The sequence below is a fragment of the Coregonus lavaretus genome, assembly GCF_964263955.1.
Source record: "Coregonus lavaretus genome assembly, chromosome: 8".
In the NCBI taxonomy this organism is placed as follows: domain Eukaryota; kingdom Metazoa; phylum Chordata; class Actinopteri; order Salmoniformes; family Salmonidae; genus Coregonus; species Coregonus lavaretus.
The window spans coordinates 50,701,426-50,718,654 of record NC_139995.1 but is presented as its reverse complement, the minus strand read 5'-3'; the positions used below and the strand labels follow the sequence as shown (position 1 = coordinate 50,718,654).

Below are 17,229 nucleotides of genomic sequence, written 5' to 3'. Positions count from 1 at the left end.
AAATAACAGAATAAAGGTTTATTCCGTATATATGTTGATACAAAGTACAAGGAGCTCCACCGAGCTCACATAACCTCCACAATAAACAATCACACACAATAAACAATCAGACAAGGGGGCAGAGGGAACACTTATACCAGTACTGATGAGGGGATACGAACCAGGTGTGTGTAATAAACAAGACAAAACAAATGGAATGATGAGATGAGGAGCGGCAGTGGCTAGAAGGCCGGTGACGATGAATGCCGAAGCCTGCCCGGACAAGGAGAGGAGGCAGCTTCGGAGGAAGTCATGACACCCTCATCCCAGTGAGCTGACTCACATTTGACTCAGATGTGCTGCGCTGGATGGGAATACTTAGCCCATTGAGTAATATCACAGTCACAAAGCATATTCCTTGTGCTGCCTAAGGGAGAGTTGAGAAGTGCGGTTGTTAGAGGATTATCTTGAATGATGACTGTAAAGTGAAGGACCGACAGAAAGGAGTGCTGATCTAGGATCAGTTTTGCCTAATAGGTCATAATGAATAAAATTACATGGATATGGGGGGGACCTGATCTGAGATCAGCACTTAAACATTGAGACACTATGAATATGGGTCCAGGCTAAGATCAAGCCTCTCATTGTTCCAGTATATCCTATCCTAGTGTCATCCAGCTGTGAATTTGTACCTGTGTCCTCTCCCTGTCTTTCTCCCACTCTGTTTCTCTCCTATCCTCCCTCTCCAGAGACAGGGACCTGGCGGAGGAAAAGGTGAGAAAAAGTTGATTTATAAAGTTACTTGGTCCACCATAATTCTCCCTTCTCCCACTCCTGAGCACTCTATGCAATCTCCAACACCCCTACAACTCCCTACCACCCTCTATAACCCCGTATAACCCCCTACAACTCCCTACCACCCCCTATAACCCCTATAACCCCCTTTAACCCCTACAGCTCCCTACCACCCTGTATAACTCCCTATAACCCCCTATAATCCCCTACAACCCCTATAATCGCCTACAATCCCCTACAACCCCTATAATCGCCTATAACCCCCTACAACTCCCTACCACCCTATATAACTCCCTATAACTAATTGTAATTATTTTGCACTATAGCCTATTTATTGCCTTACCTCCATAACTTGCTACATTTGCACACACTGTATATATATTTTCTGTTGTATTTTTTGACTTTATGTTTTGTTTTACCCCATATGTAACTCTGTGTTGTTGTTTTTATCGCACTGCTTTGCTTTATCTTGGCCAGGTCGCAGTTGTAAATGAGAACTTGTTCTCAACTGGCTTACCTGGTTAAATAAAGGTGAAATAAAATAAAAATAAAATAACCCCCTATAATCCCCTATAACCCCCTACAACTCCCTACCACCCCCTATAACCCTGTATAACTCCCTATAACCCCCTATAAACCCCTACAACCCCTATAACCGCCTATAACCCCCTACAACCCCTACCACCCTGTATAACTCCCTATTACCCCCTATAATCCCCTACAACCCCTATAACCCCCTACAACCCCTACCACCCTGTATAACCCCCTATAAACCCCTACAACCCCCTATAACCCGCTACAACTCCCTACCACCCCCTATAACCCTGCATAACTCCCATGAACCCCCTATAATCCCCTACAACCCCTACAACCCCCTATAACCCCAATATCCCCTATATACAGTTATAGTCAAAGGTTTTGAGAATGACACAAGTATTGGTCTTCACAAAGTTTGCTGCTTCAGTGTTATGATATATTTTTGTCAGATGTTACTATGGTATACTGAAGTATAATTACAAGCATTCCATAAGTGTCAAAGGCTTTTATTGACAATTACATTAAGTTTATGCAAAGAGTCAATATTTGCAGTGTTGACCCTTCTTTTTCAAGACCTCTGCAATCCGCCCTGGCATGCTGTCAATTAACTTCTGGGCCACATCCTGACTGATGGCAGCCCATTCTTGCATAATCAAAGCTTGGAGTTTGCCAGAATTTGTGGGTTTTTGTTTGTCCACCCGCCCCTTGAGGATCGACCACAAGTTCTCAATGGGATTAAGGTCTGGGGAGTTTCAATGTTTTGTTCCCCGAGCCACTTAGTTATCACTTTTGCCTTATGGCAAGGTGCTCCATCATGCTGGAAAAGGCATTGGTCGTCACCAAACTGTTCTTGGATGGTTGGGAGAAGTTGCTCTCGGAGGATGTGTTTGTACCATTCTTTATTCATGGCTGTGTTCTTAGGCAAAATTGTGAGTGAGCCCACTCCCTTGGCTGAGAAGCAACCCCACACATGAATGGTCTCAGGATGCTTTACTGTTGGCATGACACAGGACTGATGGTAGCACTCACCTTTTCCAGATGCCCCAAACAATCGGAAAGGGGATTCATCAGAGAAAATTACTTTACCCCAGTCCTCAGCAGTCCAATCGCTGGACCTTTTGCAGAATATCAGTCTGTCCCTGATGTTTTTCCTGGAGAGAAGTGGCTTCTTTGCTGCCCTTCTTGACACCAGGCCATCCTCCAAAAGTATTCGCCTCACTGTGCGTGCAGATGCACTCTACCTGTCTGCTGCCATTCCTGAGCAAGCTCTGCACTGGTGGTGCCCCGATTCCGCAGCTGAATCAACTTTAGGAGACGGTTCTGGTGCTTGCTGGACTTTCTTGGGCGCCCTGATGCCTTCTTCATAACAATTGAACCTCTCTCCTTGAAGTTCTTGATGATCCGATAAATGGTTGATTTAGGTGCAATCTTACTAGCAGCAATATCCTTGCCCGTGAAGCCCTTTTTGTGCAAAGCAATGATGACGGCACGTGTTTCCTTGCAGGTAACCATGGTTAACAGAGGAAGAACAATGATTTCAAGCACCACCCTCCTTTTAAAGCTTCCAGTCAGTTATTCTAACTCAATCAGCATGACAGAGTGATCTCCAGCCTTGTCCTCGTCAACACTCTCACCTGTGTTAACGAGATAATCACTGACATGATGGCAGCTGGTCCTTTTGTGGCAGGGCTGAAATGCAGTGGAAATGTTTTTTGGGGATTAAGTTCATTTTCATGGCATAGAGGGACTTTGCAATTAATTGCAATTCATCTGATCACTCTTCATGACATTCTGGAGTATATGCAAATTGCCATCATCAAAACTGAGGCAGCAGACTTTGTGAAAATTAGTATTTGTGTCATTCACAAAACTTTTGACCACGACTGTACAGTATTTAAAGCAGCAAAATAGGGCGATGGCAGGTTGGGGATTCCCCGAATTTCCCCATTTTGCCAATGCTGGGAAGTGTTTGTGTGTGTCCCAATGCTGGGAAGTGTTTGTGTGTGTCCCAATGCTGGGAAGTGTTTGTGTGTGTGTGTCCCAATGCTGGGAAGTGTTTGTGTGTGTGTGTCCCAATGCTGGGAAGTGTTTGTGTGTGTGTGTCCCAATGCTGGGAAGTGTTTGTGTGTGTGTGTCCCAATGCTGGGAAGTGTTTGTGTGTTTGTGTCCCAATGCTGGGAAGTGTTTGTGTGTGTGTGTCCCAATGCTGGGAAGTGTTTGTGTGTGTGTGTCCCAATGCTGGGAAGTGTTTGTGTGTGTGCCAATGCTGGGAAGTGTTTGTGTGTGCGTGTGTGTGGGCGTGCATGCAAAATTACTCCAAGAAATATCAAAGCTAATACTCATCATCCATTTTCAAATCTCATTCTCAAACTGCACCTCGACTTTCTCAACAACACGCCTCTCACCCAACTCTCACCTGAATTCACAGTCGGTGGCTACACACATTTGGAGCACATTTATTTGCACCGTGTCTAATTAATTAGGGGGTTGTACAATTAAAGATCAGTGAGGGGCTTCTGTGCGACAGAGCGCATATGTGAATTGGCGTGTGTGTGGCAGGTACGTTAGATAATCTGTTCCCTCTACTGCCTGTGTGTGCACGCATCGCTCGCTCAGTGCAGTCAAAGTTCTGTTTTTTCTGTGTTTTGTATCATATTATACAACAGTTGATGAAACTAACACTGTAAAAGTGTGAAAAAAAATGGATCAGTGTTATTTCCTGATAGTTGCTGGCTGAAAATACAATCTACTCGGGATCTTCTAATCAGCAAGTTTGGCATGGGTGGAGTTTTGGCTTTCCTGGTGACATCACCAGGCGGTATAAGTTGTAATACACCAATGACAAAGAGAGTTCCAAACCTCTCTGCCAATAACCTCTCTCCCATTAGGCCCCACCCCCGCTTTGGTGCCCTACCCAACTCAGATCATTCTTCATTGGACACTATGTTAACAAACCTCCAAACGAGCTTCAATGCCATACAACACTCCTTCAGTAGCCTCCAACTGCTCTTAAACACGAGTAAAACTAAATGCATGCTCTTCAATCGAACGCTGCTGGCACCCGCCCACCCGACTAGAATCACTACTCTCGACGGGTCTGACCTAGAGTATGTGGACAACTACAAATACCTAGGTGTCTGGTTAGACTGTAAACTCTCCTTCCAGACTCACATTAAGAATCTCCAATCCAAAGTTAAATCTAGAACCGGCTTCCTATTTCTCAACAAAGCCTCCTTCACTCATGCTGCCAAACATGCCCTCGTAAAACTGGCTATCCTACCGATCCATGACTTCGGCGATGTCATTTACAAAATAGCCTCCAACACTCTACTCAGCAAATTGGATGTAGTCTATCACAGTGCCATCCGTTTTGTCACCAAAGCCCCATATACTACCCCACCACTGTGACCTGTACGCTCTTTTTGGCTGGTCCTCACTACATATTTGTCGCCAAACCCACTGGCTTCAGGCCATCTATAAATCACTGCTAGGCAAATCCCCGCCTTATCTTAGCTCATTGGTCACCATAGCAACACCCACCCGTAGTATGCGCTCCAGCAGGTATATCTCACTGGTCATCCCCAAAGCCAACACCTCCTTTGGCCGCCATTCCTTCCAGTTCTCTGCTGCCAATGACTGGAACGAATTGCAAAAATCTCTGAAGCTGGAGACTCTTATCTCCCTCACTAACTTTAAGCATCAGTTGTCAGAGCACCTTACTGTTCACTGCACCTGTACACAGCCCATCTGAAATTAGCCCACCCAACTACCTCATCCCCATATTGTTATTTATTTTGCTAATTTGCACCCCAGTATCTCTATTTGCACATCATCTCTTGCACATCTATCATTCCAGTGTTAATACTAATCGTAATTATTTTGCACTATAGCCTATTTATTGCCTTACCTCCATAACTTGCTACATTTGCACACACTGTATATATATTTTCTGTTGTATTTTTGACTTTCTGTTTTGTTTTACCTCATATGTAACTCTGTGTTGTTGTTTTTATCGCACTGCTTTGCTTTATCTTGGCCAGGTCGCAGTTGTAAATGAGAACTTGTTCTCAACTGGCTTACCTGGTTAAATAAAGGTGAAATAAAAAAATCAAATAAAAAAATTCCCAGACAGTACTAGCAAAATTCTTGCTTGAGAAATATTTATTTTAGCTGAAAAGGTATTTTTGTTTCTTTTTAACCAATTTAACTATTACAGTAAGGTACATAATTGTTACCCAGAAATGGCTGCATTGGGCCTTTAAATGCAACCCTATAAACCAAGGCTAGAGATCCCAAACAAACAAAACTGCTGTCACAGTTATTGCTGTTTTTGGCTGAATTCTCTCAGTTAAAGAAATAACAACGAATAGAGCTCATATTGATGCCAGACAAATCACCGTTTTGTTTTACACACCCTTCACCCGGTTCCATTCAAAACTAGTCAAAAAAGACAATAATATTTTGTCATTCAATTGTCTGATTCATGGTCGCCATAGGCCTACACTAGTGCCATTGGCATTACACACGTAATTATAAAATGATAAGAACTAAATTAACTTGACCAAGATAATGTGAAAAATATCAGGTATTAAATCATGCATGATGTAGGCTATGGCACATAAATAAAAACTGTTATTCCTGATGCAATACTAGCATATGTTCAAAATTAGCATAATTTTATATAATTACACTATAACAATTTGTTCCATCCCCGATGTCACATGGCCACAGTGATAAAATATGAAAACTTGAATTGGCAAGGGGTTTGATAGAGTCCCCCCCCCCCCCCCCCTCCCTCTCTCGCTCTCACAAACACACAGTGTAGGCTACAACAGCACACCCACGCGCCAAGGAACAGTGTGGAAAGTAATGGACCCCTCAATGTTCGTGAGCAGAATGCATGAATTTGCGCCCATCCGTGGAGGTGGCTACCCAGACGCCGATCTCTTACCGCATAGCAGCTGCATCCAGGCGCACGTCTTGTAGACAGTGGCGGTGTTGCAGAATAAGAAGAGGATGAAGCAGGCAATACAACCCAAGATGAGCACCATGGACAGCAACACGAAGAAGGTGGCGGCTTTGAACGCGCTCGAGGGGATGCCGTTGAATTCGGCGAAGGTTCCTTGGCAGGTGAGCTCCCGGTTGGAGTTCCCAGTGCCCACGCAGTAGTGGAACAAGCCGAAATAGCCTGCGTGTGGGGTGTTCACGCTGTCCCCAATCCAGTAGGGCAGAATGAACACCACTACGTTAATAATGGCTAAACATATGGTGAATATAGCCCACAGAACCCCAATGGCCCGCGAGTTCCGCATGTAGTTGTCATGGTAAATCTTGGAGGCTTCTTGCGAAGGCAGCATTTTCCTTTTGATATGAACACTCCGGGGTCACTGAAAGATGGAGATAACAAAAAATCTTACACGAATTAGCCCACACAAAGGTCAGCACTGTCTCCCCTAGTAATCAATCAAAAGGTCCAGGTTTCTGGATGTTATATAGTCCAAATGGCTTCCAAATTAATCAATTCAAGACCGCAGCGTAATTCAACAGCGATGGGGAAAATCCTCTTAACGCGCAAAGACACAGCAGAGTCGACCGAGCTCACGTTGCAAAAAACAATGGTCAAGGAAAAACGGGATCAAACGCATTATTCAATATTCACCACCTCTGTCGGAGTGTTAATAATGAAGCTATATCGACTCCCATTAGACCAAACGCTTCAAATGAGAGACAAGTACCGCTGTCGAGCCCCACTGATTAATCTTCCACGAACTATTTGAGTTAGGTCAACAGGAGCATTCGTTACATCCAGAAAAAGAGACCGATACATGTCCTTTGAAGAATGAAGACGAGAAAAGATGGGCATTGGTCGTATCACTGTAAATACCAAGAACCCATGCTGTTGGTTTTTGATGCTGTCTTCTGATTCTCACTCTCCCTTTTCCCCTCAGTCTCTCTCCTCCGCGCGCGCACGCTCACGGAGGCTTCCTCGTTGGTAATTCACTATTCACCAAACAAACTGCTATAACCTGCACAGAAAACTGTTGGAAAAGCCTGGATTAAGTGCATGGAGGGATATGCTACGGGAATCTACAGTGTAGCCTATATACAAAAGCTGATTGGCTACTTATCCATTGACTAAATAATCAATTGAAATAGGTGTTCAAACGTGGCAATGATTTAAAGGCAGTGGTGGGAAAAGTCCCCAATTGTCATACTTGAGTAAAAGTAAAGATACCTTAATCGAAACTGACTCAAGTAAAAGTGAAAGTTACCCAGTAAAATACTACTTGAGTAAAAATCTAAAAGTATTTGGTTTTAAATATACTTAAGTATCAAAAGTTAATATAATTAACACCCTGCCTGTGCCATTAAACCCCTACAATTCATCCAGAACGCCGCAGCCCGTCTGGTGTTAGACCTTCCCAAGTTCTCTCATGTCACCCCGCTCCTTCGCACACTCCACTGGCTTCCAGTTGAGGCTGCATCTACTACAAGACCATGGTGCTTGCCTACGGTGCTGTGAGGGGAACGGCACCTCCTTACCTTCAGGCTCTGATCAGACCCTACACCCAAACGAGGGCACTACGTTCATCCACCTCTGGCCTGCTAGCTCCCCTACCTCTACAGAAGCACAGTTCCCGCTCAGCCCAGTCAAAGCTATTTGCTGCTCTGGCACCCCAATGGTGGAACAAGCTCCCCCACGACGCCAGGACAGAGGAGTCACTGACCACCTTCCGGAGACATTTGAAACCCTACCTCTTTAAGGAATACCTGGAATAGTATAAAGCAATCCTTCTACCCCCCCCCCCTCCCCCACCCCCCCATAAAAAAGAAGAAAAAAAGTGGTTGTCCCACTTGCTATCATAAATTGAATGCACCAATTTGTAAGTCGCTCTGGATAAGAGCGTCTGCTAAATGATGTAAATGTGAATGTAAATGTAATTGCTTAAATATACTTAAGTATCAAAAGTAAAAGTATAAATAATTTCAAATTCCTTATTTTAAGCAAACCAGACGGCACGATGTTCTTGTTATTTTAACGTACGGATAGCCAGTGGCACAATTCAACACTCAGACATCATTTACAAACGAAGCATGTGTGTTTAGTGAGTCCGCCAGATCAGAGGCAGTAGGGATGACCAGGGATGTTATAATGGATGTTCTCTTGATAAGTGAGTGGATTGGACCATTTTCCTGTCCTGCTAAGCATTCAAAATGTAACGAGTACTTTTGGGTGTCAGGGAAAATGTAAGGAGTAAAAAGTAAATTATTTTCTATAGGAATGTAGTGAAGTAAAAGTAAAAGTTGTCAAAATATAAATATTAAAGTAAAGTACAGAAAAACGACTTAAGTATTACTTTAAAGTATTTTTACCCAATTACTTTACACCTCTGTTTAAAGGCAACCTCATGTTGATCAATTTCCTAATCACATTGCATCCTGAAACTTATAGCCTACAAGTTATTCATTTTGTGTAACAAGAGTCTTCACACCAACTCTTGGTTTTCACAATATTGCAATAGACACTACCATTTGGATGTAATACTATCAACAAACATTAAAATAATTGCCCCCTCATTTAAGAATCTGCTGAACAGGAGTAGTTTTGTAGACAATCGTTTTTTCTTCTTCTCCAGTTTCAGTAGAATTAGTACTGCATGAATTGAATCAGGGTGACAGAATTGTATGTTGTAAATCAGAACGCATCTCAAGCAAAATATGTGAGTGTGTTTTTCAGGGTAGGCTATAGCCTATATACACGCATCTACAGTACGTGCAAATTCACATATTATTCAGGAGTTATACTACTGAATGGATGACCCTGAATCTGCGAAGGGTGCATACAATTTCACAAAGCATGAATGGTGGATACTGTGTTGTAGTATGGTTTGCCTATAAATTACCCCACTGGCGGTTAAAACATAAGAGCACCATTTGACAAGAGCAAGCAATATACATCTCATTGAAACAATATCAGAATCAGAATCACCTTTATTCTCCAAGTACATTTACATGTACCAGGAATTTGACCTGGTGGAATGGCGCTGACAACAATAAACAGAATATATAGACAGAATATAGACAAAGGAATTTACACATAATGGTCATACAGTATCTACAATGGGTTTTGGTGTAGGCTCAATAAGCTATGAGAGTAGCTCCACCATAGGCCTACACCAATGTATGCCTTAGCCGATTGCCCTACTCTGATGCACTCATTGGGGTTTCCAGATGGCTTTGATTACAAAAAAATCAAGAAATAACTGCTTTTTAACATTACAATTATAAAGAATTATTAATTTATGACACAGTTTGTTAAACATGAAATGAAGTACGTACATGGATACAGGATGTTGTTCATGAGTTATTACATGTCCTAAATTAAACGGTTCAAACAATAAAAAAAGATGACAAACAGTTTATTAATGGTTAACAAACCATTTATTAGGCCAAATGGAAAAATTACAAATAGCCAAAAACTATTTTCCATTATAGTCTATGTGAAATGCGGCTATGAGGGGAGCTATAGGACGGAGACACATCAACTTCAAATATCACACTTTATTGGAAATCTGTAGTTTATGTAATAAAGTGCCACTTGAACTGACAATTGGCATGTGTTTACTAATTGACTTCATTACGTCATTTTAGGAAGTGGGTTGTAGACGTTTCAAGGGGCGATGCTGGTCACGTGCTGGTTTCAACTTCCTGTTTACCACTTGTTCCTTGAGACAGTTCACGGATTGCGACACTTCAACAGTCGTGTGATTTTTTATCAAGAACAATAAATACGCTTTTGAATCCCTGCTGCTACGGAATTAATCGTTTTGGAACGGTTCATATTTTTTTGTCATTACTGGGGAAGAGGAGAGGAAATGAATAAATGACATTGAGGAAACGTGACTAGGCCAGGAGTCCTCGAGATTTCCTGAGTCAGGCGCCTGGAGTTCACGTTCGGAGCGTTCCTCTGTCAACAAATGGCTCAATACCAAACATACGAGTGATGAGGGCAATTACTAAAAATCAGTCAGTTGGGTGATTGTCTGCATTACATTTTCTTGGCAAAACGTTTAGTAATGTGTTGGATTTAACTTTAAGTGTGGATACTTCCTAAAATTATTTAACTAGCTACTATAGCTAGCCAACCAAATCCACCACCACTAGCTTAGCCACGTAAACTAAATTACAGCCTGCTTGCCTGGCAAGTTTTACCTGGAAGGGTTAGCTAGCCTGCTGGCTGGTTAATTCATCATTGTTTGTAGAGGGTAATAGCCCGGCGGTGCCCTGAATTCGGGGAGAATACCCGGCTCCGTCCCTTTCAAGCGGGCAGTCAGGAAGAAACTGTCTGGGAAGGGATGGCCTGGTGGGTCATCTTGTTCCCAAGGTGCTGCGGTGTTTGAGGGCGGACGAGTTCGGATAGAACCCACGGTGGGTCGCGGCACGATGATGGCTGCATTCCCTTCCGTGTCTGGGAGCATCACGGCCTCCGGGCTAATGTTATCAGGCAGAAAGAGTGAGGAAATAGCGGATTTGATAGATTTGTTTTCGAAGACACAGTACAGAGCGAAAGAAGTCACGCCACGGGTAAGTTCGAGGTCCTCAGCATTAATTTTTTTATATTTATATATTTTTTACTATGATTTCTGCATGTCATATTATAGCCAGTTGTAGCTATGTGTTTACCCGGAGATGGTGTACCATCCGCCAAACGTCACTTACATTTACGCGCGCTTCAAGTAAACAACAACAACCTGCAGTGCCTAGTGCCAGTGCCTAGAGACTGCTCACCTGCCCCGGACGTTAGAATCTCATTCCTTCTGAAGGAGCCTATTTCTTTAACTGTCCAGATACTCACACTTGAATTTAGTCAAGCCTTTTTCATACGACTTCAAACCCACCAACAAAAAAAAAACAATGCTTGGAACAATATTCTTAGTAAGATGCATGCCATGTGAATAGCACTATACAATGAAGTAAGGGGCATGCCATGTGAATAGCACTATACAATTAAGTAAGGGGTCCTTATTTTGGGGTAATGATGAGATGGTAAGCATATCAGTTCATATTCTTCAAAAATCGAGTGGTTATATTTCATATGTGATTTAGAATATGTGATGTAGCTACACATCCTGTTTTTCCTTCTTTGTGTGGGGGGGGGGGGGGGAGGATGTGACTATGGGGGGAGGATGTGACTATGCGTTTCATGAAAGACTATCAATCACCAGTTTGGTATATTTGTGTCTTACAGGTCGCGACGATAGAGAAGCGTTGCTTGGAGCTCTTTGGCCGAGACTACAAGTACAGCGTCATCCACAACGCCAACGGGGAGGTGTGTGGCCACTACCCCCGGCAGATGGTCTTCCTGGAGTATGAATGCACCGAACTCCATAAAGAGGGGTAGCGTACCTACCTACTTTACCTTAACAAGGTCATCACTGAGGCTGTGTCTGCAGCTATTAGACCTACTAGTTGCCCAGTCCTTGCTTCCCCAGTCCTTGTTTCCCCAGTCATTGTTTCCTCAGTCCTTGTTTCCTCAACTCCCTTTCAAGCACATTGGAGGAGGAGGACCGAGGGAGGGACCTTGGATCCTCTCCTCCAATGCACTTTGAGAGGAGTTGAGGAAACAAGCAAGGATTTGACAGCCAGTAACATTTTCAGTCACAGCCTGAGACAAAGTCCAGTCCACTTAGTCACCAATTACACTGTTGTTTATTTGTGCGTGCCATAGTCCACAGCCCATATTCACATATGATGAATGTAAACTCAGAGTAGGTGTGCTGATCTAAAGCCCTAGGCTCAGGTCACCCGGTCCCTATAGACTTATTCATTATGATCTAAAAAGCTAAACTGATCCTAGATCAACTTTTCTAATCTGAGTTGGATTAAGAAAACTTGGACAGAAAACAAAACGGGGTTAAATGTAGTCCGGTCCACATCTTCATGAGTCATGATTCATGACACAGAGGGGGTTCGAAATGTCTGAGGTCACATGTTATATGTGTGAATAAATGGGAAACGTATGGGAGCGTTTTGTTTTGGAATGTGTTCAGAAATAGAATATGCACTTTTAAACTATGAGCAGAGCAGCGCAACACTTATAAGATCCACACAGTGAGGAAGATGTCTTGAGGTTTCAAAAAGGGCTCTTGTCAGGTTGGATAACATGTTTATGGGGAGAATGTCCTCCCTTCCGGCATTATGTTTCCATATGTCTGTGACCTGCCCCATAGTTACCCTCTATGCAAATTCATAAGTCAGGGGAAACAGCCACTCAATAATTCATATAAACACCCATAACATTTTCGCCCAACCAGGATATCTAGAGCAAACAAACACACGAGTGAGATGGATTTTATGTGGCATTGTTTGTGTTGTCGGTTGACACTAAATAGGGGCTTTAGGCTACGAGCTCACTCAAGAATACACATTAGTTTGGATGTTAAAATGAAAACGCTGAATACTAAATAGGGTAGAATCTTTGTAGAGTTAGGCTATCATGTTAGGAGTTTACAAGGCTGATGTGCTGTTAGGAGTTTACAAGGCTGATGTGCTGTTAGGAGTTTACAAGGCTTATGTGGTGTTAGGAGTTTACAAGGCTGATGTGCTGTTAGGAGTTTACAAGGCTGATGTGCTGTTAGGAGATTACAAGGCTGATGTGCTGTTAGGAGATTACAAGGCTGATGTGGTGTTAGGGGTTTACAAGGCTGATGTGGTGTTAGGGGTTTACAAGGCTGATGTGGTGTTAGGAGGCCAGTGGCTCTGGCTGCACTGCGGTTGAACCTGTACCGCTGGCGTCCAGCCTATCTTACTGGACTGTATGTGAGCCGTCAGTCTCTGTGGCTATTGGGGCAGTTTGCACGTGTTATTTTTTTCTTGCTACATGATATAGTATTGCTATATTGAGGACTGATTCATGTAGGTATTGTTTTAACAGATCAGTGAAGATATATATTGCTATTTGCTATATTGAGGATCCATATATTGCTTTGTTATAATAGATCAATTAAAATATATTGCTATTGTGAGGTGTATGTTGATTGATATTGCTGCTGTGTCCCCAGGTTTGAGAGCACAGTCCAGATCACCAAGCTGCAGGACCTGGTGAACCGCAGTAAGATGGCCCGCTGCAGAGGGAGGTTTGTCTGCCCTGTCATCCTCTACAATGGCAAAGTATGATTTGTATATATATTTCATCTATTTACATATTTATATATATATAGAGTACCAGTCAAAAGTTTGGACACACCTACTCATTCAGGGTTTTTCTTTATTTTTACTATTTTCGACATCACAACTATGAAATAACACATGGAATCATGTAGTAACCAAAAAAGTGTTAAACAAATCAAAATATATTTTAGATTCTTCAAAGTAGCCACCCTTTGCCTTGATGACAGCTTTGCACACTCTTGGCATTCTCTCAACCAGCTTCATGAGGAATGCTTTTCCAACAGTCTTGAAGGAGTTCCCACATATGCTGAGCACTTGTTGGCTGCTTTTCCTTCGCTCTGCGGTCCAACTCATCCCAAACCATCTCAACTGGGTTGAGGTCGGGTGATTGTGGAGGCCAGGTCATCTGATGCAGCACTCCATCACTCTCCTTCTTGGTCAAATAGCCCTTACACAGCCAGGAGGTGTGTTTTGGGTCATTGTCCTGTTGAAAAACAAATGATAGTCCCACTAAACGCAAACCAGATGGTATGGCATATCGCTGCAGAATGCTGTGGTAGCCATGCTGGTTAAGTATGCCTTGAATTCTAAATAAATCACTGACTGTGTCACCAGTAAAGCACCATCACACCTCTTCCTTCATGCTTCACGGTGGGAACCACACATGCAGAGATCATCTGTTCACCTACTCTGTGTCTCACAAATGTACGGCGGTTGGAACTAAAAATCTCATATTTGGACTCATCAGACCAAAGGACAGATTTCCACCGGTCTAATGTCCATTGCTTGTGTTTCTTGGCCCAAACAAGTCTCTTCTTCTTATTGGTGTCCTTTAGTAGTGGTTTCTTTGGAGCAATTCGCCCATGAAAGCCTGATTCATGCAGTCTCCTCAGAACAATTGTGTTGTGATGTCTGTTACTTGAACTCAACTATAAAATGTATTTTGATTTGTTTAACACTTTTTTGGTTAATACATGATTCCATATGTGTTATTTCATAGTTCTGATGTCTTCACTATTATTCTACAATGTAGAAAATAGTAAAAATAAACAATAACCCTGGAAAGAGTAGGTGTGTCCAAACTTTTGACTGGTACTGTATATACACTGCTCAAAAAAATAAAGGGAACACTTAAACAACACATCCTAGATCTGAATGAATGAAATAATCTTATTAAATGTCAAATGTAATGTCCTTAAAACAAGTCAAAATGAGGCTCAGTAGTGTGTGTGGCCTCCACGTGCCTGTATGACCTCCCTACAACGCCTGGGCATGCTCCTGATGAGGTGGCGGATGGTCTCCTGAGGGATCTCCTCCCAGACCTGGACTAAAGCATTCGCCAACTCCTGGACAGTCTGTGGTGCAACGTGGCGTTGGTGGATGGATGTGCTCAATTGGATTCAGGTCTGGGGAACGGGCGGGCCAGTCCATAGCATCAATGCCTTCCTCTTGCAGGAACTGCTGACACACTCCAGCCACATGAGGTCTAGCATTGTCTTGCATTAGGAGGAACCCAGGGCCAACCGCACCAGCATATGGTCTCACAAGGGGTCTGAGGATCTCATCTCGGTACCTAATGGCAGTCAGGCTACCTCTGGCGAGCACATGGAGGGCTGTGCGGCCCCCCAAAGAAATGCCACCCCACACCATGACTGACCCACCGCCAAACCGGTCATGCTGGAGGATGTTGCAGGCAGCAGAACGTTCTCCACGGCGTCTCCAGACTCTGTCACGTCTGTCACATGTGCTCAGTGTGAACCTGCTTTCATCTGTGAAGATCACAGGGCGCCAGTGGCGAATTTGCCAATCTTGGTGTTCTCTGGCAAATGCCAAACGTCCTGCACGGTGTTGGGCTGTAAGCACAACCCCCACCTGTGGACGTCGGTCCCTCATACCACCCTCATGGAGTCTGTTTCTGACCATTTGAGCAGACACATGCACATTTGTGGCCTGCTGGAGGTCATTTTGCAGGGCTCTGGCAGTGCTCCTCCTTGCACAAAGGCGGAGGTAGCGGTCCTGCTGCTGGGTTGTTGCCCTCCTACGGCCTCCTCCACGTCTCCTGATGTACTGGCCTGTCTCCTGGTAGCGCCTCCATGCTCTGGATACTACGCTGACAGACACAGCAAACCTTCTTGCCACAGCTCGCATTGATGTGCCATCCTGGATGAGCTGCACTACCTGAGCCACTTGTGTGGGTTGTAGACTCCGTCTCATGCTACCACTAGAGTGAAAGCACCTCCAGCATTCAAAAGTGACCAAAACATCAGCCAGGAAGCATAGGAACTGAGAAGTGGTCTGTGGTCACCACCTGCAAAACCAGTCCTTTATTGGGGGGTGTCTTGCTAATTGCCTATAATTTCCACCTGTTGTCTATTCCATTTGCACAACAGCATGTGAAATTAATTGTCAATCAGTGTTGCTTCCTAAGTGGACAGTTTGATTTCACAGAAGTGTGATTGACTTGGAGTTACATTGTGTTGTTTAAGTGTTCCCTTAATTTTTTTGAGCAGTGTATATATATATTTTTTATAATTAGATATGTTGCTTTTATTTTACATGGAAGTCCCATTGACCTCGGCCCTGTTGTTCAGTATGAAGAAAGTTAGAGGTAGTTTCCCGGGCCAATGCTAACTAGCGTTAGCGCAATGACTTGAAGTCTATGGGTATCTACTAGCATGCTAGATAAAGGGACCTATTGCCAAAATCCTGAAGTATCCCTTTAAAATGCATCCTTCTATACTCCATTGCTTGATGTAATCACTGATCTGATGTGACATAATCAGTGAAATCAATGCAGTGGAAAGCTTGCCAACACTTGCCTAATCCTGTCATGTCAGATCAGTGATTACCTCAAGGGAGGGAGGCAGGAAGGATGCAATTTAAGAATATTTGAACAGGGCCCTCAAATCACCTCTACCCGGCCAGGCACATTCCACCTTCCTGTTTGAGATCTGTTTCATTTTTAAAAGAGATCAGTGCAATAGTAACATTTTTGGATGCAATATTTTAAAATAATACTTTTTATTGAGCAACTTTACATTATGTACTATTAACGGCTAAGTCTATTGCTGCCTTGTTATTAGCCTACTACAGCTATTACGACTAAGTTTGTCATTTGTAATTGAGGAGGGGGGAAAAAGTATCTTGAAACTTTGCATTTCTAGTTTGGAACTGTGTTGGTCTCGACTGCTGTGTTCCCTTTCTGTTTATCTGTCACAACGTTCAAATGTGGCCTCTGTTTGATTTGCGGTGAATCTTTGAATACCTGTTGTGCATTGTCTTAAATACTCCTCGCCTTTGAACAAGGAAGTGAGTGTGTCAAAAACAACAATGAGAGGGAGACTTGATTGACAGGTTTCTAGACTATTGGGATGAGGAGTATGATAACCAGCGCGTGTTGATCTAATCCTGTGTTGTCTTCCATTGCAGCATATCTGTCGGTCATCTACTCTGGCAGGCTGGGGGGAGCTATACGGGCGCACAGGCTTCAACTACATCTTCTCAGGTGAGATTGACACAAAATACATTTTGTCAGCGAGGAAAACTCTTAATCTAGTTCAGGGCCTTATTCACAAAGAGTCTCAGGGTAGGTCTAGGATCAGTTTTCCCCTTTTTGATCATAATTAATGAGATTACATGGACAGGGGGAACTGGATCCTAGATCAGCATTCCTAATCTGAGAAGCTTTATGAATACAGGCCCGAATCTATTTTAATCTGGACCCATTTATAAAAGGAGAAGTTTTCA

The 17,229-nt window shown here is 43.3% G+C and overlaps 2 protein-coding genes across 4 annotated transcripts in view; one reads left to right on the top strand and one right to left on the bottom strand.

Moving 5' to 3' along the window:
• Positions 1-6,668, bottom strand: part of LOC311133912 (LHFPL tetraspan subfamily member 3 protein-like) — a gene marked incomplete at both ends in the record, with an annotated part of 54,138 nt that extends 47,470 nt beyond the window's left edge. The window contains one exon of the mRNA XM_084167526.1: positions 6,263-6,668. Coding sequence (XP_084023652.1) covers positions 6,263-6,668 — 406 coding nt within the window. The remainder of the gene's footprint in view (positions 1-6,262) is intronic.
• Positions 6,669-10,026: 3,358 nt separating this feature from the next.
• Positions 10,027-17,229, top strand: part of LOC311133763 (phosphatidylinositol-3,5-bisphosphate 3-phosphatase MTMR14-like) — a 30,437-nt gene continuing 23,234 nt past the window's right edge. For all 3 annotated transcript variants that reach the window (XM_084167321.1, XM_084167319.1, XM_084167320.1), the window contains exons 1-4: positions 10,027-10,896; positions 11,561-11,709; positions 13,374-13,482; positions 16,912-16,987. In XM_084167321.1, coding sequence (XP_084023447.1) covers positions 10,756-10,896; positions 11,561-11,709; positions 13,374-13,482; positions 16,912-16,987 — 475 coding nt within the window. In that variant the 5' untranslated portion in view covers positions 10,027-10,755. The remainder of the gene's footprint in view (positions 10,897-11,560; positions 11,710-13,373; positions 13,483-16,911; positions 16,988-17,229) is intronic.